Raw genomic sequence first — 26,697 nt, 5'->3', positions numbered from 1 at the left:
TTTTTCTTTTCATTAAAAATAAACCTGCAACCATAGACCATGAGAAGGAAGGTCTGGGGGATCCTCTTGTCAACCTCCCATTTCTGGTAGGAAATAAAGAGCCACTATTTCCAGAGCAGTAACTTGCCCTGGGTCTCACGGTCCTTTGGTTACTGGGTGAGGACCAGAACTTGGGCTCCTGGCTCTTGTCTAATCTTGCCTCCTGCAACCTGGTCTTCAAGGAGTTGCTTCACTTTAACCAGTCCACTTCCCTTCCTCCCTTCCCCTTCCTTCCTTCCTTCCTTCCTTCCTTCCTTCCTTCCTTCCTTCCTTCCTTCCTTCCTTCCTTCCTTCCTTCCTTCTTTCCTTCCTTCCTTCCTTCCCCTTCCTTCCTTCTTTCCTCCCTTCCTTCCCCTTCCTTCCTTCCTTCCTTCCTTCCTTCCTTCCTTCCTTCCTTCCTTCCTTCCTTCCTTCCTTCCCCTCCCCCCACTCCCCTCCCCTCTCCTTCTGTCTCACTCTGTCCCCCAGATTGGAGTGCAGTGGTACAATCTTGGCTCACCAAAATCTCTGCCTCCCAAGCTCAAGTGATTCTCCTGCCTCAGCCTCCGGAGTAGCTGGGATTACAGGTGCCTGCCACCATGCCTGGCTAATTTTTGTATTTTTTGTAGAGACGGGGTTTCACCATGTTGGCCAGGGTGGTTCTCACACTCCTGACCTCAAATGATCCACCTGCCTTGGCCTCCCAGAGTGCTGGGATTACAGGTGTGAGCCATCGTGCCTGGCCAGCCAGTCCACTTTCTGAGCATCCTCCCGTCTCACAGAGAGGGTGCTCTCCACCCACGCGCTTTCTCCCTTCAATCAGCAGGGCTGTAACTTCTGATCCTGGGCAGCTGCCCTTCTTCCCCTCAGGTTTCTCTGGTCTTTGTCTCTCCTAGGAGAAGAGAAGCCAACTTCTTTCTTTGGGAGTGAGTTTGTGTCAGTTAGCTAACATGCAGTGATTTCCTTGGCCAAGATTCAGGACAGGGTCAGATGACCCCATGGCCTATAGAACTGTCTTTTTGTATATTTTTTCTTTTTCCTTATACAGGTTCCTGGTGCTCATGGAAAGGGTCTGTCTTGTGGGTTTTATTATGAAGCAAGAAAGGGGGTGTTTGAGATGGGGCAGGAGATGGGGAGTCCCCAGGGTTTTGGGGACTGCAGTGTGGAGGCAAGAGCTGGAGGGAGGCTGGGTGGGGCAGAGGAGGTTCCTCTGGTCTCCTCCCCCTGGGCGTGGTGTGCATGCTGTCCCCGTGGGGCTGGCGGTCCAGGTACCAAGCCTCAGGCCAGCGGAAATCACGCCCTCTGTGTGCTGTTTCCCTGCCCTGCTGGCTGCCTTGCAGGGCCTGGGTGTGCCTTAGGCACAGTGGTGTGGAAAGACCCTTAAACAGGCTTCATTTAGTCAGAACTGTCACTAAGCAGAGGTTTATTTCAAATAGCCAGTGTCTTCTCTTAAGTGTCCCGCCCCTGGGTGCACCCGCTCCCCTAACCCTGGCCAAGCCAACCTCTGAGACAAGGAGATGGGAGAAGACCTGGCTTTAGAGTGATGCACGGGAGTGACAGATGGCCTGGTGGGGGTGAATGAAAGCACCTTTGGGGAGCATCAAAATTTGAGAAAGGAGAGATAAAAGATGCGGAGAGATGGGGAGGGAGTGGAGGTGCGCCACCAGTTATGCCGCCTTATCCAGGGAGCCGTGACTGCGGGCACTGCATTTCAGCCCATCAGGAGAACCTAGTTATGCACTTACTTATTCATTCATTTGTTCAATGATTCATTCATTAACAAACACTTACTGATTGTCTGCTGACATGCTGTGGACTGAATGTCCACGTCCTCCCCAAATTTCTGTGTTGGAATCCTAATCCCCAAGGTGATGGTATTTGGAGGTGGGGCCTTTGGGAGGTGATGAAGCATGAGGTGTGTGCCCTTATAAAAGACCTCAGAGAGCTAGCTAGCCCCTTCCACCATATGAGGTAGCAGCTAGAAGGCGCCACCTGTGAACCAGAAAGCAGGGCCCTCACCAGACATCAAATCTGCCGGCACCTGGATCTTGGACTTCCCAGATTCCAGAATTGTGGGCAGTTGGTATCACTTGTCTATAAGCCACTCAGTCTGTGATACTTTGTTATAGCAGCCTGAAAGGGCTGACAGGCACCATTCTAGATGCTGTGATTACAGCAGTGAGACAAAACAGACAAAAATCCTTGCCTCATTTAGCTTCAGTTCTAATGGAGACAAAACAAACAAGTAAATTATATTATAGATCGGAAAGTGATAGATCCTGCGGCAATACAGCAGAGAAAGGGGCAGGATGTGCCAGGTTTTGGGGATTTAAGTTTTATTTATTTTTTATTCTTTTTATTTTTTTTGAGATGGAGTTTCGCTCTTGTTACCCAGGCTGGAGTGCAATGGCGTGATCTCGGCTCACTGCAACCTCCGCCTCCTGGGTTCAGGCAATTCTCCCGCCTCAGCCTCCTGAGTAGCTGGGATTACAGGCACGCGCCACCATGCCCAGCTAATTTTTTGTATTTTTAGTAGAGACAGGGTTTCACCATGTTGACCAAGATGGTCTCGATCTCTTGACCTCGTGATCCACCCACCTCAGCCTCCCAAAGTGCTGGGATTACAGGCTTGAGCCACCGCGCCCGGCGATTTAAGTTTTAAATAGGGAGGTGGGAGAAGGCCTAATGTGACATTTGATATTTGTCAAGCGAACAAGGAAACATTACTCTGTCCCCTTTCTTAACAATGATGTTTACCTGGGTTCGATTTCTATGGGCCTAGGACCTTCTACTGGATTGTTAATCCTGCATCTTTTTAGGCTGGAGCTGGAAGCTGAAAAGGGGCTCTGAGAGCTGACCCTGGCCCCTGAGGATTCAGAATGCAGGGAGGTCATCCTGCCTTGGTAATGACATGAGGAAAGGGAGTCAGGACTCCTGGGTCCCAGGCCCCACTGCATCTTGGAATCAGTGTCCTCTCCATAGAAACCAGCAGATACGCCCAGCTGTGTGGGGGAAAGGCAGGTTCCACTCTCCTGCTTGTCCCCGAATGTGCACTTTGGGCTCAGAACTTTGTTCAGTTCTGAGAATGGACAATAAACCATATGCACATGGCCTGGAGTTTGAACCCCGGACCCCTCCTGATCACACCGAGTGACCAATTCGAGGTCTCCCTAAAAAGAGGGGTCTTGAGTTTGCATGTGACTTCAGAGGTATCAGGCCCACTGGTGTGGATGGCATGGAGGGCAGAGCACTTTGGGCTGGGCTCAAGCTGCCTACTCACTCACCCGGGCTCTGTCACTACCTCCCTGACCGAAGGCAAGTCATGTTCCCTCTCCCGGCCTCTGCTTCTCTATCCTTAAATGATCTGATGATTTGTTTTTTTTTTTTTTTTTTGAGGCGGAGTCTTGCTCTGTCCCTCAGGTTGGAGGGCAGTGGCACTATCTGACTCATTGCAACCTCTGCCTCCCAGGTTCAAGCGATTCTCCTGCTTCAGCCTCCTAAGTAGCTGGGATTACAGGTGTGTGCCACCACGCCCGGCGAATTTTTGTATTTTTTAGTAGAGACGGGGTTTCACCATGTTGGTCAGGGTGGTCTCGAACTCCTGACCTCGTGATCCACACACCTCGGCCTCCCAAAGTGCTGGAATTACAGGTGTGAGCCACCGCGCCCGGCTGATCGGCTGATCGGATAATTTCTAAAATCCTTTGTGGCAGGACAGGGCTCTGATGATTTGGGAGCAGGGATGGAGCCGGTAAGTTTACACTGCAGTTCACTCCCCCGACGCCTTTTGCAGCCCAGGGCTTAGCTACTTTTTATTAAATTCATATTTATTTTTCACCTGGGGAACTTTTTTGATTAAAACCATCTCAGTAGCGAAACAACTCTGCGCTGCTTTGACGGCAGTGGCGCCAGGGTGGCCTGGTCTCTCCCGCAGCTGTCCCCCGTCTACTCCGGGAAGACCTGCGGCCTGTGTGGGAATTACAACGGCAACCAGGGCGACGACTTCCTTACCCCCTCCGGGCTGGCGGAGCCCCGGGTGGAGGACTTCGGGAACGCCTGGAAGCTGCACGGGGACTGCCAGGACCTGCAGAAGCAGCACAGCGATCCCTGCGCCCTCAACCCGCGCATGAGTACGTGAGCCTGGGGGCAAGGCAGGGACCCCGCAGAACCTCGAGGTCCTCACATTCCAGTGCAATGGGTTCGCTGGGCAGTGCGCCCACCGCGGGGAGGGGGGACGGGGGCGGGGACGGGGGCGGGGAGCGAAGAAAGGGGTGGGGCGTTGTTTTTACCGTCAGCATTCGATCATCTGAACTGGGTCATTTGCTCTTCAAAGTCCCTTTATTGGGCGCCCTCCACACGCCAAGCCCCGGGGGAAAAAAAGAAAAAAAACAAGTCCACGGAAGCAGGAAGATGGCTTGAGGCCAGGAGTTCGAGACTAGTCTCGGCAGCCTAGGGAGCCCCCATTTGATATTTTAAAAATTAGCCGGGCGTGGTGGGGTGCGCTTGTAATCTCAGCTACTCAGGAGGCTGAGGTGGGACAGTCGCAGGAACCCATGAGGTCGAGGCTGCAGTGAGCCGAGATCGCATCTCTGCACTCCAGCCTGGGCGACAGAGCAAGACCGTGTTTCTCTAAAAAAATAAAATAAAATAAAAGACCATAGCCCATAGTCCCTGTCCTTCGACGTTCCCAGTCTACTGCAGCAGCAGCAGCTCACAAACTCAGCCTTAGACGATAGTAAGATAAATAGACTGGCGGTGGGGGTGGAATTTGCAGATTTCTCTGCGCGACCTTGCGGCCCCCTATAGGCAGCACTGGGCTATTTCCCCGGGGGTCGGCCTGGGGGCGTGGCACCCCTCCCGCTCCCCGCCCCATCCCGGGCTCGCTCCTCTCGCCCCCACAGCCAGGTTCGCCGAGGAGGCGTGCGCGGTCCTGACGTCCCCCACGTTCGAGGCCTGCCATCGCGCCGTCAGCCCGCTGCCCTACCTGCGGAACTGCCGCTACGACGTGTGCTCCTGCTCCGACGGCCGCGAGTGCCTGTGCGGCGCCCTGGCCAGCTACGCCGCGGCCTGCGCGGGGAGAGGCGTGCGCATCGCCTGGCGCGAGCCGGGACGCTGCGGTGCGTGCCCTCCCTGTCCACCGCCCCCCGATTCCGTCCACGCGTCCTTTTCGAAGCCCTTTCTCTGCATTATTTTCTGTGGAAAGAGGGCCTGGGGAATTGTGACAAGCATGGGTTGGGGGGGACGGTTCATTGGCATCCACCTCTCCCTTCCACCTCCCAGCAGGACACGCGGTGGGGACCTCCTGGGGCCTGTCCCAGGACAAGTTCGCTCCCTGAACCTGGAGGCCTAGAACTTGGGGATCCTTGTAGAGCAGGGGTTTCCAGTGGCTGCTGCCACCTGCTGTTCGTTCGGCGCACGTAAGGCCAGGCTGTGGAGCGAGTGGGTCTCAGATCCTGCTGGGTCCTCGCATCCCTTCAGAGTCCGATGAAAGCAAGGGGAAATTCGCGTTCAAACCCTTTGCTTATAACTCCAGGCAAACCACCGATAGGCAAAATCTCTGGCACTGTACAGAATTATATGAAGGTGAATTACATCACTTTCCCCTGTTGGCTTTAGATTCCCACTCTGCGCTGCTGGAAACCGGAGACCACAGTTGATACCTGCTCCCACTCTGGTCCCTGGGAGGCTGGATTGTGCTAACGTTTTTGTTTTTGTTATTGCTAAGGGGACATTTGCTGCATGCCCAGTGGGGTCGGGCCAGAGTGGTGTTGTAGAAGTCCAAATGTACTAGAGTCAGAAATGGAAGCTGCAGCCCTGCTAGATATCTGTCACGCTAAGTAGAAGGATGAGTAGATTCAGGACAGGGAAAACCAAGAAAGGCTTCTTGGAGGACGTGTACTTGGCTATGGTTTTAACAACCCCTCTGCACTTCAGTTTCTTCCTTAGAGTTTGCTATTTAGAAATTGGGGAAAGTCATGAGGAGTGAATGAGATGCCGCTTATGATTATTGTTTGCTTGTCCACCAATGTTAGAAATGACGCATTATCAGTATGCTGCAGCATCGGCAGGATTTCCTAATTTAGGACATTCTTTCAGAACGCTCAGGGTCCACTGAAATATTCTTTAATCTCTCACGAACAGCCATTCTTAACCTCCACTGAATGGAACCGGGGAAATGGGCTGAGGCTTCTGTAGTGGGGCTAAGGTTCAGTTAAAGAATGTCCTGACTCCTGAGGCTTTATGATAGGGCAGAAAGGGTGATGGGAAGGAGCTTTCCCTGGAGACTTTTAAGCACAAGAGGGATCTGTCTCTGGGGGCTTTTGGGACAAGAGACTAGGCTGGCCAGATGGTCTTAGGCTGTCCCTTTGCACCCTAGACAGTTGGGCAAGACTCCTGGGTTCTTGCCCCCATCCTTTCCTGACTTGGAGAAGTGCTGAGGCTCAGCTGTCCCCTCCACCCATACTTCACTTTCTCTTCCAGGGAAATGAACGGAGCTCCCTAAACCAGTGAATCTATTCCTAAGAAGAGGTCATACCAACTGGGGGCATTCAGGGAGCACAGACTTACCGTGTAGCTACTTTGTGGGGCACTGTGAGGAGGTTCAGGAGAAGCACACGCTTTTTTTTGTCCTCTTGCAAATCGGTTGCATTTCCTTTGGGAAGACAGGACCACAGGCTCTCTGGAGGCAAGGACCAGGTTGGACCATCTCTGCTTCCCTGGGCCTAGCATGGCTCCTGGCAGGCAGTGGATACGCAAGACGTGTCTGCTAAACTGAGAGGCGCACTCAGTTTCTTTGGGGAAGAAGGCTAAAGGAGAAATGTAATAAGGCTCTAGGCCGGCGCTAGAGATAGCCTAGTGATAGAGATAGAGCAAGCTCTTGAGTTAGCTGCTCTTTAATGGGTAAAATGTACCCTTGTCGTCGTAGGCTCGGGATTGAAAGACATCTTCATCTTCGTTGTCTAACACATCCCATCTTCACCTACGCTCTCTCAGTAATCATCTGATGACCAAACCTTTCCTTTCTTGCTGAGAAAAATCAATGTCTAATAGGATTAAAGAGCCCCACCCTTCCCAGCAACCTTCAAACACCAAGTGCAGGGTGGTGGCAGGAGAGGGAAGCCGCAGGGTCTATCCAAAGGCCCCCGCTCCACGGCTCAGGGCTTACTTTTACAGCTTCTGTGAAATGCTCTGCCAGTGAGTTTCTGCTGGAGCAATGAATTTTAACAGCACGGGGAAGGCTTCTAATGGTCTCAGAAGAAGCATGCCCAGGGTGAGGTTCTCATTTCTTGGGCAGCAGCTGGTCCGCAAAAGGGAAGGCATTTTGAAAGGGCAAAATGCTCCCTACACACCTTCCCTGTCCGCCCTGCCCTGCCCATAATGATAGTGTTATTCCATCCCCTGAGGATACTGCCCAAGGTCACATAGCCAACTAGTGGTGGGTGTATTTGGAATATAGAGCCTGTTCCCTTAGCTGTGTTACTGCTTTGCTACACTTCCTCGTAGCTTGTGTTTCTTGCTGTATTTCTCTGTGGGAGGCTAGGGAGGGTGAGGGCTGTGGGCAGATGTGTGCTACCTGCTTCACTGGGGTAGGTATGAGTGTCCTTGCTCTTTGGGACCAGCATGTCCTCAAAGGGACTGTTTTCTTTCAAGAGAATGATGATTATGAGCATGGGCTGTAGAGAGCTAGGTTCAAATCCTGCCTGTGCTTCCTCTGTGAGGTATACTCTTGACAAGTCACTCAGCCTAAGCTTCTTGAAAGGAGGTGATGAGAGCTAACTCAACGTGAGCCCATGTAAGAGCAAGGTATTCAGTAGGTGCTCCATAAATGATACCCAGTCTTGTCATTATCATCACAGAGATGCCCTAGCCAGTCACTCCCAGTTCTTTTTAATATTCGCAGCTTCAAAACCTGCCCAGATTTCCACTACATCCTAGACTTTGAGAATTCAGAAATGACTGATGCACACTCCCTCTGGTTGAGGAGAGGAGAACATGTGTGCCCCCCATCATCATAATACACATTTGCAGGCTGAAAAATACAGTTTTGCTTTTAGTGGCAAAGGAAGTTGCTGACCCTACAGATATAATTGTGGGGGGGGGGGTGCGGGTCACAGCTGCAAGGGTGGTAAGTCCTAGAACACAGTCCTTGCTTTGCAACATTCCCGCTGAGGCCTTGCTCCTCCTCTGTCCTCTAGAGCTGAACTGCCCGAAAGGCCAGGTGTACCTGCAGTGTGGGACCCCCTGCAACCTGACCTGCCGCTCTCTCTCTTACCCGGATGAGGAATGCAGTGAGGACTGCCTTGAGGGCTGCTTCTGTCCCCCAGGGCTCTACATGGATGAGATGGGGAACTGTGTGCCTAAGGCTCAGTGCCCCTGTTACTACGATGGTGAGATCTTCCAGCCTGAAGACATCTTCTCAGACCATCACACCGTGTGGTAAGTGCAGGCAGCAGGGTCAGGGAACTCTGAAACAGCAGAGCAGGAGAGGTAAACGGGCCCCCAAGACCTTCACTTCATGGATGGGTAAACTGAGGCCCAAGGAAGGAAGTGACTTGTCCAGAATTGTACAGCAAGTCAGAAGCAGAGCTGGGATTTGGTCCAGGTGTTCTGGCTTCCTTACTACACAGGGAACTAGGATTCCTGGCTGGCAATAGGAATTCTTGAGTTTCATTGCCAACTATCATGGGTTGGGCCCCATTTCTGGGCTCTAGGTCTCAGTTTTCCTCTTCTGGAGCAGGAAAAGGGAGATCGCCCTGTCACCCTCCTTACCGGCCTCCTTGCAGTATTCTCAGGCTGAAGTCTTTGAGCAGAAAGAACATGGACCACAGCACCACTGCCTCTGTGGGGTTTGCTACCCTGATCTGCTTCATGCAGATCATGAAAAAAATAACTGAACAAAATCCCATGGGATTTAGTGACATGGGGATCACTCACTGGTGATGTCAGCGAGCTGTGCTTCAGGAGGGGTTCTGGGACAGGGGCCTGGTTGGAAGGGGCAGAGAGCGGGAGGCGAGGATGTGGAGGCGGCGAGTGTAGACCAGTCTCGTCAAGCTGGGCCGTGATTTTCCTCTCTGCAGCTACTGTGAGGGTGGCTTCATGCACTGTACCATGAGTGAAGTCCCTGGAAGCCTGCTGCCCGACGCTGTCCTCAGCAGTCCCCTGTCTCACCGCAGTGAGTACTGTCCCCCTGCAGGGCCCTTGGACTCCATCCTGCCCAGATTCCTCACATGTGGAATGGGGAGAGCTGGGTGGCACCATCTGACGTGCGTGTGCATTCAGGACGCGTCTGCCTTTGACCAGGATCACTGCAATTTCTGGGTTTGTGCGAGGGACTTTCCCGCCAAGACATGTCTTTGCATATGTAAATCCAAATCATCAAGGCAGGAAGTATTTTGTTTTGGGTAAGGGGGAAAAACTTCTCTACCAGCAGATGGATCCTGTGAGACCTCTAGTTTGCCCGTGGTGACCTTAACCCAGTGAAAGCTCTGAGGACTTGGTCGCCTTGACTGTCATGACGGTCACCCTTCTTTTATGGACTCTTGTTTCCTGTGCACTTGCTGATGAAGACAGCTCTTTCCTTAGAAAGCTCTTGGATGGATTTGAAAGAGAGAAAGAGAAGGGTTGGGTCTGCTGCTTTCCATTCGAAGGTCCTGATGGCTGCTGTACTTTTTTTTTTTCTGAGTCTCGCTCTGTCACCCAGGCTGGAGTGGAGTGGTGTGGTCTTGGTTCACTGCAACAACCTCCACCTCCTGAGTTCAAGCAATTCTTGTGCTTTGGCCTCCCAAGTAGCTGGAATCACAGGCACATGTCACCACAGCTGGATAATTTTTTTTGTATTTTTACTAGAGATGGGGTTTGGTCATGTTGGCCAGGCTGGTCTCCAACTCCTGACCTCAAGTGATCTGCCTGCCTCAGCCTCCCAAGGTGCTAGGATTACAGGCATGAACCACCACGTCTGGCCTGCTGTACTGTTTAAGGACCAGGCACAGAAGGGAGAAGGTGCTGACCTGGTACTGGGGATTTCACATTCACATTTGTGGATCACAGGGGCTTTATTTGCTTCCAGAAGGCCCATCCTTGCTTAGAAAGGACTCTTCCAGTGGGAGAGAGATAAATGTCTGTCTTCAACCTCCAGCTTGACTGCTTCTCTCTCTGCCTCTCATGTTCCATAAGGCTCCTTCTGTTCAAGGGACCCAGTTCTGTGCCATGCTGTTTGCTTGCCCCGTGTGAGAGGTCAGGCTCCCGGCATGACTGACTGGGGAGCCTAGAGTTGGGCAAGATCCTGAGGGTGCGGCTGGCTCAAAAGTTGAGACCAGAACTTGCGACCTCAAGGTCACTCCATCCTTCCGCGTCTCCCTTTCTCTGCTTCTCAGAGCATTTCCCCCCACCCACTATCTCTGTTGCATTCTGCCTCTCAGACCTCCCTTCAGTGCTGCTCAGAATCTTCTACTCTGGTCACTGGAAAATGTAATATTTTTCAAAGTCAGGAAACTCCTGGGATTCTGTGCAGATTTAGAGAGGCCATTCAGCCTCTTGGAGTTTCAGTTTCCTAACGAAAGTTTCTATATACAAATAAGTCTAGAAATTTGGACTTTTTGCCCACAGGAGCCAGTATGGGATACAAATGCTATTAAGTGCACCTGGGCTTTTGAAAGGAAGGTGCTGTGGCAGTCACCTGCTGTCAGCACTACCCAATTAGCCATTGATACCTACTAATTTCCAGGAAATTGGATATCAATGAGCGAAGTAGGCAGAGATCCCTGGCTTCATGAAACGTGTGTTCTAGTAGGTCCAGTGGCTTGGGGAGGACCGTGAACAAGTGAAACGTGCAGTGTAGATGGTGAGAAGAGCATATTCAGGGGATGAGGGGGAAAACAGCAGCGAGGGGAGAGGGGAGTGTCGGGGGGTGGAGTGTTGCAAGTGTCGCAAATTCAAATGAGTGGCAGGGCAGGGGCTGACGTTTCACTGTATTTGGGCTCTGGGGTACATGTGCACGTCTTGCACCCTACAGGATGGTTGCATAGGTACATACATGCCACAGTGGTTTGCTGTCTGCATCCCCCACCCTGTCGCCTACATCAGGCATTTCTCCTGGTGTTATCCCTCCCCATCCTCCCTGCCTCCCCCACTGTTCCTCCCTTCCCCTCCCTTCCCCACTCCACCTACTCCAGTGAGTGTTGTTCCCTTCCCTGTGCCCAGGTGTTCTCATTGTTCATCACCCACCTATGAGTGAAAACATGCGGTGTTTGGTTTTCTGTTCTTGTGTCAGTTTATTGAGAATGATGGCTTCTAGGTTCATCCGTGTCCCTACAAAGGACAAGAGCCTGTTTTTTTATGGCTGCCTAGTATTCCATGGTGTGTATGTGTCACATTTCCTTTGAAGTAAAGACCTCTTTTAAAGATTGTGGTCAAATGGCCTTTTCTCCCCATGTTAGTTGTAACCATTTGAGAATGATTCTGTTGGGTCACATTAAAACTCCTTTTTAGCCCCAAGCTCGGGTCTTTTCAAGCCTCAGTCTGGAAATTTCTGCAATGCATCCTGATTTAATGTAACCCGCTACAATGAGGTCAGGGGTGACGACAAGTATGGGACATCAGATGAGAGCTGGGGTCAGAATAGCTGCCACCAGTGTAAGCCAGAGGTCAGAAGCCCAGGTAAGCAGATGAGGCTGCCCTCCCAGTCCCACATAGGGACTCCGGTTCAGGCAGCAGCTGGTCCCAGTGAGTGGGCGATTCTGAGTCTCCTGAATTAAGTGACAGCATCCAGGGGACCAAAGGACAGTGTGGAAGGCAGGTCCATTCTCTCCTTCACTAATCACCTCTTTGCTTTTCTACCTTCAAGGCAAAAGGAGCCTATCCTGTCGGCCCCCCATGGTCAAGTTGGTGTGTCCCGCTGACAACCCGCGGGCTGAAGGGCTCGAGTGTGCCAAGACGTGCCAGAACTACGACCTGGAGTGTATGAGCATGGGCTGTGTCTCTGGCTGCCTCTGCCCCCCTGGCATGGTGAGTCTCCAGGCACAGAGCTGGCGCCCACCCTTCAGTTTTCCTGTAGGCGGGGATGAGTGAGGGGGCTATGGAGCCAGAGAGAGGAGAAAGAGGCGCTAAGCAAGGATGGTAACGGGGGTGGTGCTGGCAATGGGGCATGGAGGAGGGAGGCTCTGCTGTGGCAGAGTCAGCTGCCAAAGTCAAGGAGGGGGTTGTTCGGAAAATGCCTGGGGTTGAGCCTCATGGGATCTGACAAAAAGAGAACTCAGCTTACAGGAGTGCCATGGGAAGCCAAGAATACCCAGAAAATACCTGCCGGTAAAAACAAGCATTTCCACTCTGATTTTCCCGGGGGCTGCCTTCCATGCTATGAAAATGGAGGGACGCACACATATTTGCATGTGATTCACATATATGCATATAATTTTCTATTTCAAGAAAAGACATTGAGGTACCTGCCATGTCACTAACAAGTTGTGGGCCCAACAGGTCTCTTCCCCATCGAGAGCCTTGTTTTCTTCACCTCTAATGTGAGTCGTGAGGCCTTTGCCAGCTCTTAGCATTCTGTGACTCCGGTGCTGTGACTGAAAACAGGCATGGAGGCCACGCATCTAAGGCTGTGCTGGTTTCCGACTCTCCGGGTCCTGCGTGGATCTTCTGCTGCTGGTGGCGATGATCTGAGTTTGCCTACTCCTCCTACTCTCCCTCCCCAGTCTAATCTTAGGCCAGGGTTGTATTAAATAGATCATGCATACGTTATTCTTGTCACCCTGAAGGATGCAACTTCTGGATGTTTCTCTTTCAAATGCATCCTGTCTTCTTGTTTTTCCTTATACCCAAAGTGAATGGTGAGGAGTTGGGGGAGGCCAGAATGGGAGGGGGTGGCTCTTGTGGGGGGGACTTACTGATACTCAGGACTCCGCTTGAGGGGCAGGGTCCTGGGCTGTGGGACCTGTCAATATTCTGTAGAGGGAACATGGACCAATTACCGGTGTCTCTCAGGAAGGCTGGGATTGCAGCATGTGAAGGACAGATGCTTTCTTTTCTGTTTCCCTTTCAACTCTTTCTTCTCCCAAACAGAGAGACCAACTCTTAGTAATTCTCCCTTCCTCTGCCTTGGCCTCTGAGGGTTTTGGAACTGTCTTTTCTGATGAGGAGAACTAGTGATTGGCCAGTGAGCACCTTTGAACCTGAAGGGTTGTTTGGTGCCTTAGCCAAAGGTGGGTATCACAAAGGGTCTCTAAGGAAGGGAAACTCAGACCCGGGTAGGAACAAAAAATAGGAGAGGACAGGGGAATCTTCCTCATTGCTCTTCTTATCCCTGGGGCCTCTTACGCAGTGTCTCAGAGCTTTGGTGTGGTGGAGGCATAGATTCTTGTTTATCATACTCAGCAAGAAAAGGAACATCACTCAGAGGACTGTGTCAGTATTGGATGTGCTTTGAATTGAACTTTTTTGTCATGAAGGAAAAAATACAGATAGCCTTATATATTAATAACCACAATAATTGCATTACGATTCCAAATCCCAAGAGGAGAGTGAGACCTCAAATACAGGGTGTGGCTGTCCCGTTAGGTGCTGTGTTGGCATTGCTGAAGCACTGGGCATGCGTTCTGAGGACAGCGCTGGGATACCTGTCACATGGCGAGGTGCCTCGCACTCCAACCGCAGGGGATTATCAGCTTGCAAGTTCATATTATAAGAGATTGGCTTATTTTCACAACTGCTTCATTAGGATACCGGCGAATGTGCAAATTATTGAGGCCAGATTTGAGAGAGCAGAGAAGTCCGTGTAATTTATTAAGTGTGCGCAGCGTGCTGGCTGCAGCACGGGACATGTGTTCTTGGCTGCAACACAAAGAAAATGGGGCTGGGCCTGGAAACACCCTGTTTGGGCCCATCTGATGGTGCCGATGTTACCTCCAGGGCGTTTCTCTGTCCAGCCTGTCCCATGTGAAGTGGCAGGGTTGTGGAATGTCACTGAGGGTTTGGGGAAGGGGTCATGGGTTATACGTTCTTCTGAGGACTGGAAAGGGAAGAAGGAAGTGTCTTTTTTTCCTGGGGCAGATCTGTGGCGAACAGGAATGGGGTGCAGAGGGAGACCTGTCGGGCCAGGCTTCCCTGCTTCCCACTCTGTGCTCTTGCACAGTCATTCGGTCTTTAGGAAGCCCCGTTACCTCTGTGTTATGTAGACACTTAATTCCTGTTCTGCCTCCATGACACATGGCCGCGAGCCCCAAGATGTGTGTGAAAGCACTTGAAAGCCGGAGAGTGCTACAGAATTATAGGAATAGCTTGAATTGTTTTTGTACCTGTCCAAGGCTGTCTCAGAGGCTACATCCATCAGTTCCTCCTGCTGTCCGTCCAAGAGACCCGTGAAGGATGGTTTTTCTTAGATTTCCAATCGGTTGTGGACCCATGCTTTTGTAAATACAATAAAAATGAATTCTCATAAAAATAAAACAAAAAGCAATGACAAAAAATAATATGATCCAACTCAATTAAAAATATTTTCTTTTAAAATATTTTTTTTGAAACAGAGTTTAGCTCTGTCACACAGACTGGAGTGCAGCAGCTCCGTCTTGGCTCACTGCAACCTCTGCTCCCTGGTTCAAGCCATTCTCCTGCGTCAGCCTCCTGCGTAAGAACTACAGGTACGCGCCACCATGCCCAGAACATTTTTGTATTTTTAGTAGAGATGGGGTTTCACCATGTTGGCCAGGCTGGTCTCGAACTCTTGACCTCAGGTGATCCACCCGCCGCAGCCTCCCAAAGTGCTGGGATTACCAGTGTGAGCCACCATGCCCGACCTTAAAAAATATTTTCTTTCCTTTTTTCCAGGATCCACAAATCTAGACTCTTACCCTCCAGTTTTTATGACATATAACAGACATGACATGATGCTGCCAAATCTCCGTAAGATTTTCTAAACACTTTCAGTTTCTGTGCTTACATCCTCACAGGCTGGCCTTGGCCCAGGGACTGCATTTCGAGTAGCTCTGTTCTCAGCTGAAGATGGTCTCTCCTCCTGTACGGCGTCTCTCAGTGTCCACTGTACGCCCAGAACCATCTGTTTGAAAATATTGGGGGGCAGAGAAAGAGCCCCTCTCTTTATGATTTGCCCCAGGTCCTGCACCTGCTTAGAGCAGAGGTTTTCTGGTTGACCCCACAAGCTGCAGGTTCTGTCTGCTCCTGCCATCGTGGAAAGAGCCTCATACTTCTAGGTTTGAATCCTGGCTCCTGGCATCTACTTGAGTGACAAGTCACTTAACATCTTGGTGTCTTAATTTTCTGATCTGTAAAATTGGCTTATAGGCTGTTGGGAAGACTGGAGGTGAGAGCTGCAAGCATATGGGAGGTGCTTAGTGAGTGGTGGTTTTAGTTTGAGACGAAGTCTTGCTCTGTTGCCCAGGCTACAGTACAGTGGAATAATCTTGGCTCACTGCAACCTCCGCCTCTGGGGTTCAAGCAGTTCTCCTGCCTCAGCCTCCCAAGTAGCTGGGATTACAGGTGCCCACCACCATGCCCGGCTAATTTTTGTATTTTTAGTAGAAACTGGGTTTCACCATGTTGGCCAGGCTGGTCTTGAACACCTAACCTCAGGTGATCCACCTGCCTCGGCCTCCCAAAGTGCTGGGATTACAGGCATGAGCCACGGCGCTTGACCGTGAGTGGTAGTTTAATGATCACTATTAAAAAAAAAAAAAAGATCACTATTACAATAAGTTCATGGTGGAAAACTCTGAATCCTGCTATGAACAGAGATGCTGCTGGGAATTAGTCAGCACACACATTTTAGATCCCAGTGTTCACTTTCTGAGATCCACTGGGTCGATACAATGAGGAGTTTGTGCTAGAAGAACTCCCAAGCAGTTTAGAAATTCCTGGAGTGATGCTTGCCTGAAGCGCCTGTTCCCTTAAGTTAGAATATTACCTTCTCCCACCACTAGGTGGCAGCAAAGCACAACCCACTGCCCTGCTCACCCTTCCAGAGTCCGGCCACAGCGGTAACTCCAGGACCATCATAGAGGGCGGAGGAGGAGAAACCCTGAGCTGGGTCAAGGCTTCATAGTTGTATAGTGGAAATTCTGGTCTCCTGATCAGGGCTTCTCCAGTCTGAAACACTTAAGGCTCTGGTGGAAATGTACGACTGTTGGGGAGATGCTAATTCACTCATTGAAACTTAGCAGTTATGTCTCCCAGACTGGCACCCGGATCTGCCAGTATTAGGGTCCTCTTGACAGTGAGAAGTGTGTTTATGTCCCTGATCCCAGGATGTCCAGTTTCCTCACTGGCCCCATATGGAGACTCAAACAGTTGGGCACCGCTTTTTTTTTTTTTTTTTGAGATGGAGTCTTGCTCTGTCACCCAGGCTGGAGTGCAGTGCCACGATAACTCCAGGAGTGTCACAGAGGGACAAGGAGAAGAAACCCTGAGGCTCAGTTGCAACCTCCACCTTCTGGGTTCAAGCAATTCTCCTGCCTCAGCCTTCTGAGCAGCTGGGACTATAGGCATGCGCCACTAAGCCCAGCTAATTTTTGTATTTTTAGTAGAGACGGGGCTTCACCATGTTGGTGAACCAGGCTGGTCTCGAACTCCTGACCTGATCCACCAGCCTCAGCCTCCAAAGTCCTGGGATTACAGGCATGAGCCACCATACCCTACCAGGCACCACTTCTTAAAGTTCAGAACTTGGGTTCAGCGGTACACCCGGAGGCGGCCTCACATGGGGGCATTGCACATTTTAAAAGGTCCAAGGAAGGGCTTGTTTCAGAAATATCTCCCACGTGCTCCACAATTTGTCACTCAGTCAGGCTTACTGAATATAATAAGCAAAAAATTCATTTTGGTTAACAAGCGAGAGGTTTAAAAAAAGCGGAACTTTGTAAGTCCTCATTGGAAGAGTCCCCACACTCAGCAGGAGTTCTTTCCTCAGATTGCTCTCCTCCTAGCAAACTTCTGTCTGAATTCAGCTGTTTTGGCCTGAAAGTACTGATGGGGTAGGAGAACGAGGGAGGGGCGGTTAGAAGGTAAAAATATTTTGGGGAGTGGGTCACGATGGTGTTCAAGTATGGAGAGTTTGGGGACAATGGGACCTTTTCAGAGAAGGGAGAAAAACCGGTTTTTTCCTACCTTATAATTTTTCTTGGACTGACCAGCGTGTAGGACCACGTTCTCAGCTCGAGCCCCTTCTGACTGCAGATGTCGTGAGGTGATGAATGATGTGACAATTTCTGCCATGTTTTCTTCTGAAGTCTTCAAGGGACATTCATAGCCTTCATCTTAGGCTGTCCTTTGGGACACCAAGCTTTCTGCTGTCCCAAAGGGATTAACACTAGGCAGAGTCCTCTTTATGTTAACTGTGAGGTTTAAGTGACTTGCCACAAAATTCGGCCAGGGACTGCTGCACTGGCCTGCCCCTCTTCTCTGCACAGCTCCCCTCTGTTCCTGCCATCCCCTGAATCACCCCTTTATTTCCACGCCTTTCTACCTCCATGAATTTCTACCTCCCGAAGGTCTGTAACGCTTTGGGATTCTCTGGGTGTTTTTAGCTGGGCTGTTGTCACCTGCTCTTCTGTCCCAAGTCAGGAGCCTCATGCTGTGGCCTGGAATACCCTTTCCTGTCCTTTAAGGTTATGTTTATCTCCTCTTCAGCTCTCTTATGGACCTAACTCACAACACTGTGGCCTTCATAGCAGGCCTCATTGAATAGCAAGGTCCTATTTTAATATTGCTATCCATGAATTAATAATCTCCTCTTGCCAACATGACTCAGGACAAAGAGCATCCAGGTGGTTTGCAGTGAGTGCTGAAAAGGGGGAGGAGGTGGCCGAGTGCGGTGACTCACGCCTGTAATCCCAGCACTTTGGGAGACCGAGTTGGGCGGATCATGAGGTCAAGAGATCGAGAACATCCTGGGCAACATGATGAAACTCCATCTCTACTAAAAATACAAAAATTAGCTGGGTGCAGTGTCGTGTGCCTGTAGTCCCTACTCGGGAGGCTGAGGCAGGAGAATCACTTGAATTTGGAGGCGGAGGTTGCAGTAAGCCGAGATTTCACTCCAGCCTGGTGACAGAGTGAGACTCTGGTCTCAAAAAAAAAAAAGGAGGAGGAGGAGGAGGTGGCGGCTGCAGTCATGACTCATGGCGTTGTTATCTCACGGCCAAGCTGGGACTTGAGTGTTCTTTCCACGGGAGTTGGGCTGGGCTTCTATAGACCCACACCTGGGTGAAAGCAGGGACTCCCTGGGCCATGGATGCATGGTGGGTTGGCCCATGGGTTGAATAGCATGGAGAGAGGCAAAACCATGCAGCATGCAGACCGAGGGGCCTGGGAGCCCCCAGCCCGCCTGCCCGAGGGTGAGGGGCAACACATGTGCTGCTGAGGTGAGGCAAGCCTTGCTCTGTTTGCTGGAGTCCATCCCTGCATCACATCTGCCCCACGTGATATTTGCTACAAGGAGGCCCATTATCTGGTTTCCATTGACTGTAAGGTCCCACGCCTCAGTCATTCTTATAGCAGCCACTAGGTGGCAGGCCTCAGGCTTAAGTCAGAGCGGACACAGGTGGGGGCGATGGGGAAATGAACCCTAATTGTGACAGAGGCTTTGAAGGCTCCGCTAGAGAGAGGTTTTTCAGCCCCTCCCAGCTCCTCCCAAGGTGCCATCTTTCCTCCTGGGCGCCTAAAGCCATTCTCTCCCAAGAACAGTGGTTCTGGGAGGGACGAGCTACCAAGAGTGGGATCTACCTGCTGCTTCTCTGCACTGTCATCCTGCCCCATCAGCTGGGCTTCCTGGGACACAGGAACACCTCCTGAGGTCGGGTGGAGGTGGCATTAAGTAGTGGAGTATTCTTCCTGTTCCCCCTACCGCCCCGCCTCCCACACACAGCGCTCACACACTCACATGTGATTCTAGCCTGGATCGTTGAAAGCCCTTTGTTCAGTCCAGGATCGCTCAGTTTCTAGGGGCTTGTCTAGTTCCAGGCTGGGAGCTCAGGCTTGTCTGGGGAGTGACTGGGTCTCGTGGAGCTGGAGCTGTCCGGACCGGGAGCTTCTCGCCCCGCAGGTGGCTCTGGGGCCAAGGTGCCACAGTCCTTCACTTGGGGGTGACCCAGGCCTAGGCCACACCAGGGCAGGCATCCAGGGCTGCCCCCTGGCTTCGGGACAGAAGCATGTCTGCATGTGGAGCTCAGAGGGGGTTTGGCTCGCTCTTCCTGAGCCCACAGGGGTTGGCGGTTCTTAGTTCTTTTTTTCCCCCAGCCGCAATAGACCTGAGGGGTACAGCAGGCTCAGTAAGTAGTTTCCCAAGGGGTGAGGACAGGACAGTAGAGCTTACCCCATGGAGAGTGAATCAGAATCCTGGAGCCTGGGCTGGAGGGGGCCTGCGGTTTGGACCAGCCCCCAGACTCTAGATTTGATCTAGTCCTACCTGTGCCCAGCATTCAGCCCTCCCCTCCAGAGTATTAAGAACATATGAATTTTATTCAATACACTGTACGTTTTCTTTAATTATAAACATAATACATGCTCATTGAAGAACATTTGGAAAAAAATTTTTAAACCGAAAAAGAAAATAAAATCCTCTCATTCTCCTATCCCAGCTCACCACCTGGAGGCAAACTCTATATTTCCTTCTAGTCTTTTGTGAAATATATATAAATTTGGAACCATATGTACATACAGTTTTTCTTCCTATTTTAAAAATTAACAGCATAAGTATTTCTCATTTAAGATTCTTAAACCATTTAAGATTCTTCCAAAGGGTCACTGTTATAGCACCACAGGATCCCAGCGCCTGGTAATTTCTTAATGGATTTAGTCATTTTCCTATTAATTGTTTCCAATGTTTTTACAATGATAAACAATTCTCCAGTAATCTTTGTCCATAATTCTGTTTCCCCTGGAGAAATCCTTTACTTGGGCTATCTGGGTGGAAGAATATGTGCATTTCAGGGCCTCTGGACGTGATGTTTTGAAGTACCTTCGCGGAAGTGTCCAGGTTACAGTGCCCCAGCAGGGCCCGAGAGGGCAGAGGGCCGTCTTTAGTTGATGAGCAGGAGCCGTGTAGATGGGAACTCATGTTTGCCAAGCCCCAGTCTGGGCATGGGCTCCCTAGCATGGCCTGCGATGGAAGCTGTCCCGCAGCTCAGCCCTGGTCCCAGTGCCGGTCCCATTGCTGGCGTTACCTGTAGGCTCAAGTCTCAGACAACCCTTCCCGGAGCGGGCTGGAGGAGGGCTTTAGATCGGTCACTGTGGTCTAAGGACTTTTGGATTAATTTCCCTTAGGTTCGGCATGAAAACAGATGTGTGGCCCTGGAAAGGTGTCCCTGCTTCCATCAGGGACAGGAGTACGCCCCCGGAGAAATGGTGAAGATTGACTGCAATACCTGGTGAGGCTCTGCGAGGGCTGCCCGGGGACCCAGCCCTGTGGGGGCATCGAGGGTGCATGCGGCCACGGGACCTTCCACACTTGCCTCCAGCCCCCTGTGGGAACTTGGTTACTCTCGGCCGCCTTTCCTCTGTGCCTGTGTTTCTCCATCTGTAAAATGGGGAGAATCTTTCTCATCACCTGCGCCCCTCCTGCACAGACACTGTTCAATGGGCTAGTACAGTTTCCCTTAGCAGAAATGCTTGGGACCAGCATTGTTTTGGATTTTGGATTATTTTGGATTTTGAAATATTTGCATATACACGATGAGGTGTCTTAGGGATGGGACCTGAGTCTGAACATGACATTTATTTATGCACATAGCCTGAGGGTAATTTTATATAATTTTTTTTTGAGACGGACTCTGGCTCTGTCACCCATGACAGATCGTACAGTGGTATGATCTCAGCTCACTGCCACCTCGACCTCCCTGGTTCAAGCAATTCCCCTGCCTCAGCCTCCTGAGTAGCTGGAATTACAGGCATGTGCCACCATGTCCGGCTAATTTTTTTGTATTTTTTTAGTATAGATGAGGTTTCACCATGTTGGCCAGACTGGTCTCGAACTCATGACCTCAGGTAATCCACCTGTCTCGGCCTCCCAAAGTGCTGGGATTACAGGTGTGAGCCACCGTGCCTGACCTACACAATATTTTTAATGTTTGTGCATGAAACCAAGTTTGTGTACAACCATCAGTAAGTAAAGGTGTCACCCTCTCCGCCACCCATGTGGTGTCATGTTGGTGCTCCAAGTTTAGGGTTTCAGAACATGTTGGACTTCAGATTTTTGGATTAGGAATGCTGAACTCTGCTTCTGTTCAGGGAACTCAGGGACCTCGCCATACTAGTCATTGCATTCGTGGCCAAGCTGCCAGTGGGCACGGGGTCTGGAGGGTCCTTTCCTTGCAGGCCTTACACTGCCCATGAGCACATTGTGAGTGTGCCTGCAATGGTGTGGTTTGAGGCGAGGGTGGCTGGTTGCCTTCTTCCTTCTCCTTGGCCATCCTACATGTAACCCCTCGCCCTGTTCACTCACCCTGCCTTTGACTTCATGGCTGTGCACAGCCTTGGGAAGAGGCCGACTGGACAGAGGCAGAGAGGGCTGTCCCTTGTGCTTGAGGTCTGAGCTTACCACCTCTGATGCACAAGGGGGCTTCTTGATGTCAGCTCTGGTTACAGGTGGTAGCAGGGTGGGACATGTGGCAACGGGCAGATCACCCTAGATTTTAGCATGTAGCTACGAACATGTTTCCATTGTAGTTTTGCGCACAGAACTGCTCCTGGCAGAAGTCCATGCTTCATCACTCTTTTCTAGACTCTGGGCGTTCCTGCTGTTTTGTCTGTTTTTTTTTTTTCCCATTAGCCTCTGGATTTCAACCTCAGTGTGTCTGTTTTACGGAGACCTGTGGCCAATCTCAGGTAGATGTGGCTTCCAGGGTGAGGCTGAGCCAATTCATATAGAAGGCCTAAAGAGCATCTGAGCCTTCTCCCTGGCTGCCTGGCTGATTTTGGACAACCCCGTCCCTTCTTTGCCTCAGTTTCCACCTTGTAGGGAGAACAGCTGGGCTACCCTCTCTCCTTGCTGTGCCCTGTGCTGGCCACTCCAGGCTGCAGATCCTCAAGATCCTGGGGCTTACTGGAGGGTTGGGAGGCACCCGGAGCCTTCTGCGTTCCTTCATTGTCTCCATTGCCCAGATGGGCCTCTCAAACCCAAGGTGCCCAACTTGTCATATCTGCCATGACTGCTTCTAGTGTCTGTCGGGACCGGAAGTGGAACTGCACAGACCACATGTGTGACGCTACGTGCTCCACGATCGGCATGGCCCACTACCTCACCTTCGACGGGCTCAAATACATGTTCCCTGGGGAGTGCCAGTACGTTCTGGTGCAGGTGAGAGGTGGGGGCATGGGGAGAGGGTGCTGTCTCTCTCTAGGAGGGGCGGGAGGTGTGGCCTCCCACCTCCTCCTTGTGGGTCTGTCTGCAGAAAGAACTCTGGGGTCTGGCCTCTACTGGACTGTTTTCCAGTCCTTCACAGAAGTCCTGAAGCGGTACGGGGCTTGAAACTCAAAATTGTTGTCCATTTTCCTTCTGCTCACCTGAAGACTTATAAAACAAGACAGAAGCTTACTTGTTGATTAGGCTTGGTGTGGGGGAAGGGCTACCGGCAGGTGATATTGGTGTAGATGTGGAATTAGAAAAAGGTGTCTGTTCCTTCTGCAGACACAGCCTCAGTCCGGGTGCATGGCTCAGGGAGTGTGTTGGGCTGGGATCTTAGTCTCACTCCCCTCCCTGCCAGCACACTCTGCAGTGCAGTCTGCAGGGGACAGGTGTTGTGCAGTGGCCCTGGACAGGGGGTTGGTTGAAATGACCCATGGAGTTTGCATCCCACAGTGTGACTCTGTGGGATTCTTTGCCATTTTAATTTCTAACCTGGTACAATTCGGAATGGGAGAAGTGGGAGGATGGGACACAGGAAAGTCATCCTGCCCAGCGGATGAGACCCATCCCAGGAATCCTCACCCACCAGTGAATGCAGCCCTCCGCCTCCCACTCCCCACTGCCTGGATTCTTGTAAGTTTCTCTTGCTGATTGACATCAAGTATGTAAGCAAGGAAGTAAGAGTGCTTTTCTCACCAGAGCCGAGGTGCTGATTTTGTGAAGCTTTAAACAAATATGGTCCCTCTGTCTCCATTCCCAGGAGGAGGAGGTGGGTGGGGGCTTGGTGTGGTCTGAATGGAAGACCACAAACCCATAGGAGCCCCAGCCCCAGTTCCAGGAGCTGGTGAGTCAGGTAGCATGGGTGACTGTGGACCAACCACCTTCATAGAGCATTCTGGGGATAGGGTGGAGCCAGCAGCAGCCTCTGCAGTCCCCACCTCACACCTGGGTTGGCCCAGAGAGGCAGGCAGTGCGCTGAGGACACAGGGCATGCAGACCAGGAAAGGAACCTGTGAGCCGGCGGGATGCACCTGCCAGAGCTTTCCCACAGATTCTATATGGAAGTCTCCCAGCCTCAGCTGCAAATGATGAGGCAGCATCAGCTTTGCAGAGCAACTACCCAGCCAATTTCAAATCTTAATATCCAGGAAAAAACAATTAATTCAGTGCAATGAGGACCAGCCAGTCAGCATCTATCACTCCCAGCCCTCCCTGGCCCAGGCTAGCTTTCCCAAGTGGACCAGTTTGAAAGAATCCCCTCCAAATGGTGCCCTGTGTGTGCGGCTTCCTTCCTTCCTTTCCCACAGCTGCTTCTGTTGTCTTCTGATGTGTGTTCTGGGGCCCCTCCCGTTTCTGTCATTCTCCTTTGGGGAGTATCAGGACCTAACTCCCTCTCTTTCAGAAATCTCAGTTGATGATAAGAACAAATAAAGCACTCACACCCTTGTTCCCTCTTAAGCTTCACCATCCATCAACCTAACACAAAGCCGTTTAACCTAACAGTCTCATTAAGTTGAATGGAATCTTACAGACGTGCAGATTGTGTGTTGTAGGGACATATGTATGTACGTGTGTGTGCATGTGTGTATGCATGAGCATGTGTGTATGCAAGAGCATGAGTGTGCGTGTATGTGTATATGGGTGTATGTGCATGTGTGTATGTGCGGTGAGTATGGGTGTGTGTGTACGTGTGTGTGCATGTGTGAGTGTATGTGTCGTGAGTATGGGGGTGTGTGTACGTGTGTGTGCATGTGTGAGTGTATGTGTCGTGAGTATGGGTGTGTGTGTGTACGTGTGTGTGCATGTGTGAGTGTATGTGTCGTGAGTATGGGTGTGTGTGTACGTGTGTGTGCATGTGTGAGTGTATGTGTCGTGAGTATGGGTGTGTGTGTACGTGTGTGTGCATGTGTGAGTGTATGTGTCGTGAGTATGGGTGTGTGTGTACGTGTGTGTGCATGTGTGAGTGTATGTGTCGCGAGTATGGGGGTGTGTGTACGTGTGTGTGCATGTGTGAGTGTATGTGTCGCGAGTATGGGGGTGTGTGTACGTGTGTGTGCATGTGTGAGTGTATGTGTCGTGAGTATGGGTGTGTGTGTACGTGTGTGTGCATGTGTGAGTGTATGTGTCGTGAGTATGGGTGTGTGTGTACGTGTGTGTGCATGTGTGAGTGTATGTGTCGTGAGTATGGGTGTGTGTGTACGTGTGTGTGCATGTGTGAGTGTATGTGTCGTGAGTATGGGGGTGTGTGTACGTGTGTGTGCATGTGTGTGTGTGTATGTGTCGTGAGTATGGGTGTGTGTGTACGTGTGTGTGCATGTGTGTGTATGTGTCGTGAGTATGGGGGTGTGTGTACGTGTGTGTGCATGTGTGAGTGTATGTGTCATCAGTATGGGTGTATCTGTGTATGGGTGCGTGTATGTGCATGTGAGTGTATGTGCATACATAGGTGTGTGTGTGTATGTGTGTATGAGTGTGCATGTCAGAAAGGTAAGTGGTTTGTTTAGCGTTACCAATAAGTGGCAGAATCAAGATTCATACCTTGTTTTTCCAAGTTGAACGTTTTATCTTTTTTCCCATCATACCACAATAATAACTACCACGGAGGTATTTGCCAGGAACATGTCCCCTTTTGCTTAATTTTCTATGCAATTGACCAACAAGGACCAGAGCTCCCTTATCCTCTCTACTCATCTCAAGCCGGAAGCTCAGGACCTGTGGAGCTGTGTCAAACCATCTTTGGTTCCATTTCTGGGCCAGCAGTTCAGAGGGATTCAACCAGAATTTAAAGCCACAAAATGCCTTGTGGTCAAACTGTCCCAGTTACCTGGGTGAGACTCTAGGCATGGGCTCCAGTGGGATGCAAATGGGCTCTAGCAAGGCCTTCGAGCCTGATGGCATCCATCAAAGCAGGTCACATGTCACCTTCCCTCCCTCCCCCTCCTTCGTCACCCCCACCCCACTCACTGCAGGCACCTGGCTCATCTGTCGTGAGTGAGGTTGACACACCTGGGCATTCACCTGGCCATATCCCCCGCCCCCCCCAAGCACAGACAGAGTCACATACACAAGCCACGGACATGGCAACATCCTGCAACACATATTCAGAGGCCTGCCATGAAGAGATGCCAATTTTCTGGTATGGTGAGAGCCAGTGCGGATAATGGTCCTCTCCTGGCACATCTCTTTCTCTAGGATTACTGTGACAGCAACCCTGGGACCTTTCGGATCCTGGTGGGGAATGAGGGTTGCAGCTACCCCTCAGTGAAATGCAAGAAGCGGGTCACCATCCTGGTGGAGGGAGGAGAGATCGAGCTGTTCGACGGGGAGGTAAGTGCAGCCTCCCCTACTCCACCCTCACATCCCGCTTTGTGCGTCTGTCAGTTTCTAGGAACATTTTCCAGGCCTTCCTTTAGAACTTGTGTGAATGGAATAACGCACAGCCACGAAAGAGGATGAGGTAGAGCTATTGCATCTGACTGTGATGTATGTTATGAGAAAAACAAGTGGCAGAACAATAGGGATGACACAATCCCATTTTAGCGACAGTGAAGAGTGTGTGTGAAGGATGTGTGCATGTGTCTACACAAACACGGGAAGAACCAATGCTCGCCTCTGGCGTGGGGTGGGAACTGGAGGGTAGTGGGGCTGTGTGTGTGTGTGTGTGTGTGTGTGTGTATGAAATGATGATGTTATGGGATATGTTTCATTTATGTTTTTATGTTCTTTTCAGAGAAACATTTTTTTTTTTTTTTGAGATGGAGTCTCACTCTGTTGCCCAAGCTGGAGTGCAATGGTGCGATCTCGGCTCACTGCAACCTCCACCTCCAGGGTTCAAGCTATTCTCCTACCTCAGCCTCCCGAGGAGCTGGGTCTACCTACAGGTGCACACCACCACACCCAGCTAATTTTTTGTATTTTTAGTAGAGATGGGTTTTTGCCATATTGGCCAGGCTGGTCTTGAACTCCTGACCCCAGGTGATCTGCCCACCTCAGCCTCCCAAAGTGCTGGGATTACAGGTATGAACCACCACGCCCAACCGGATAAACAATTTTTTTTTTTTGAGACGGAGTTTCACACTTGTTACCCAGGCTGGAGTGCAATGGTGCGATCTCGGCTCACCGCAACCTCTGCCTCCTGGGTTCAGGCAATTCTCCTGCCTCAGCCTCCCAAGTAGCTGGGATTACAGGTACGCGCCACCATGCCCAGCTAATTTTTTGTATTTTTAGTAGAGATGGGGTTTCACCATGTTGACCAGGATGGTCTCCATCTCTTGACCTCGTGATCCACCCGCCTCGGCCTCCCAAAGTGCTGGGATTACAGGCTT

General features: G+C 51.1%; 1 protein-coding gene across 2 annotated transcripts in view; it reads left to right on the top strand.

Moving 5' to 3' along the window:
• Positions 1–26,697, top strand: part of VWF (von Willebrand factor) — a 170,843-nt gene that overhangs the window by 61,930 nt on the left and 82,216 nt on the right. For both annotated transcript variants that reach the window (XM_002752243.7, XM_009003456.5), the window contains exons 14-21: positions 3,953–4,148; positions 4,920–5,135; positions 8,214–8,454; positions 9,096–9,190; positions 11,861–12,021; positions 20,293–20,396; positions 22,186–22,324; positions 25,565–25,699. In XM_002752243.7, coding sequence (XP_002752289.4) covers positions 3,953–4,148; positions 4,920–5,135; positions 8,214–8,454; positions 9,096–9,190; positions 11,861–12,021; positions 20,293–20,396; positions 22,186–22,324; positions 25,565–25,699 — 1,287 coding nt within the window. The remainder of the gene's footprint in view (positions 1–3,952; positions 4,149–4,919; positions 5,136–8,213; positions 8,455–9,095; positions 9,191–11,860; positions 12,022–20,292; positions 20,397–22,185; positions 22,325–25,564; positions 25,700–26,697) is intronic.

The sequence above is a fragment of the Callithrix jacchus genome, chromosome 9, assembly GCF_049354715.1.
Source record: "Callithrix jacchus isolate 240 chromosome 9, calJac240_pri, whole genome shotgun sequence".
Taxonomy (NCBI): Eukaryota; Metazoa; Chordata; class Mammalia; order Primates; family Cebidae; genus Callithrix; species Callithrix jacchus.
This window is presented reverse-complemented; position numbering and strand designations above follow the sequence as displayed.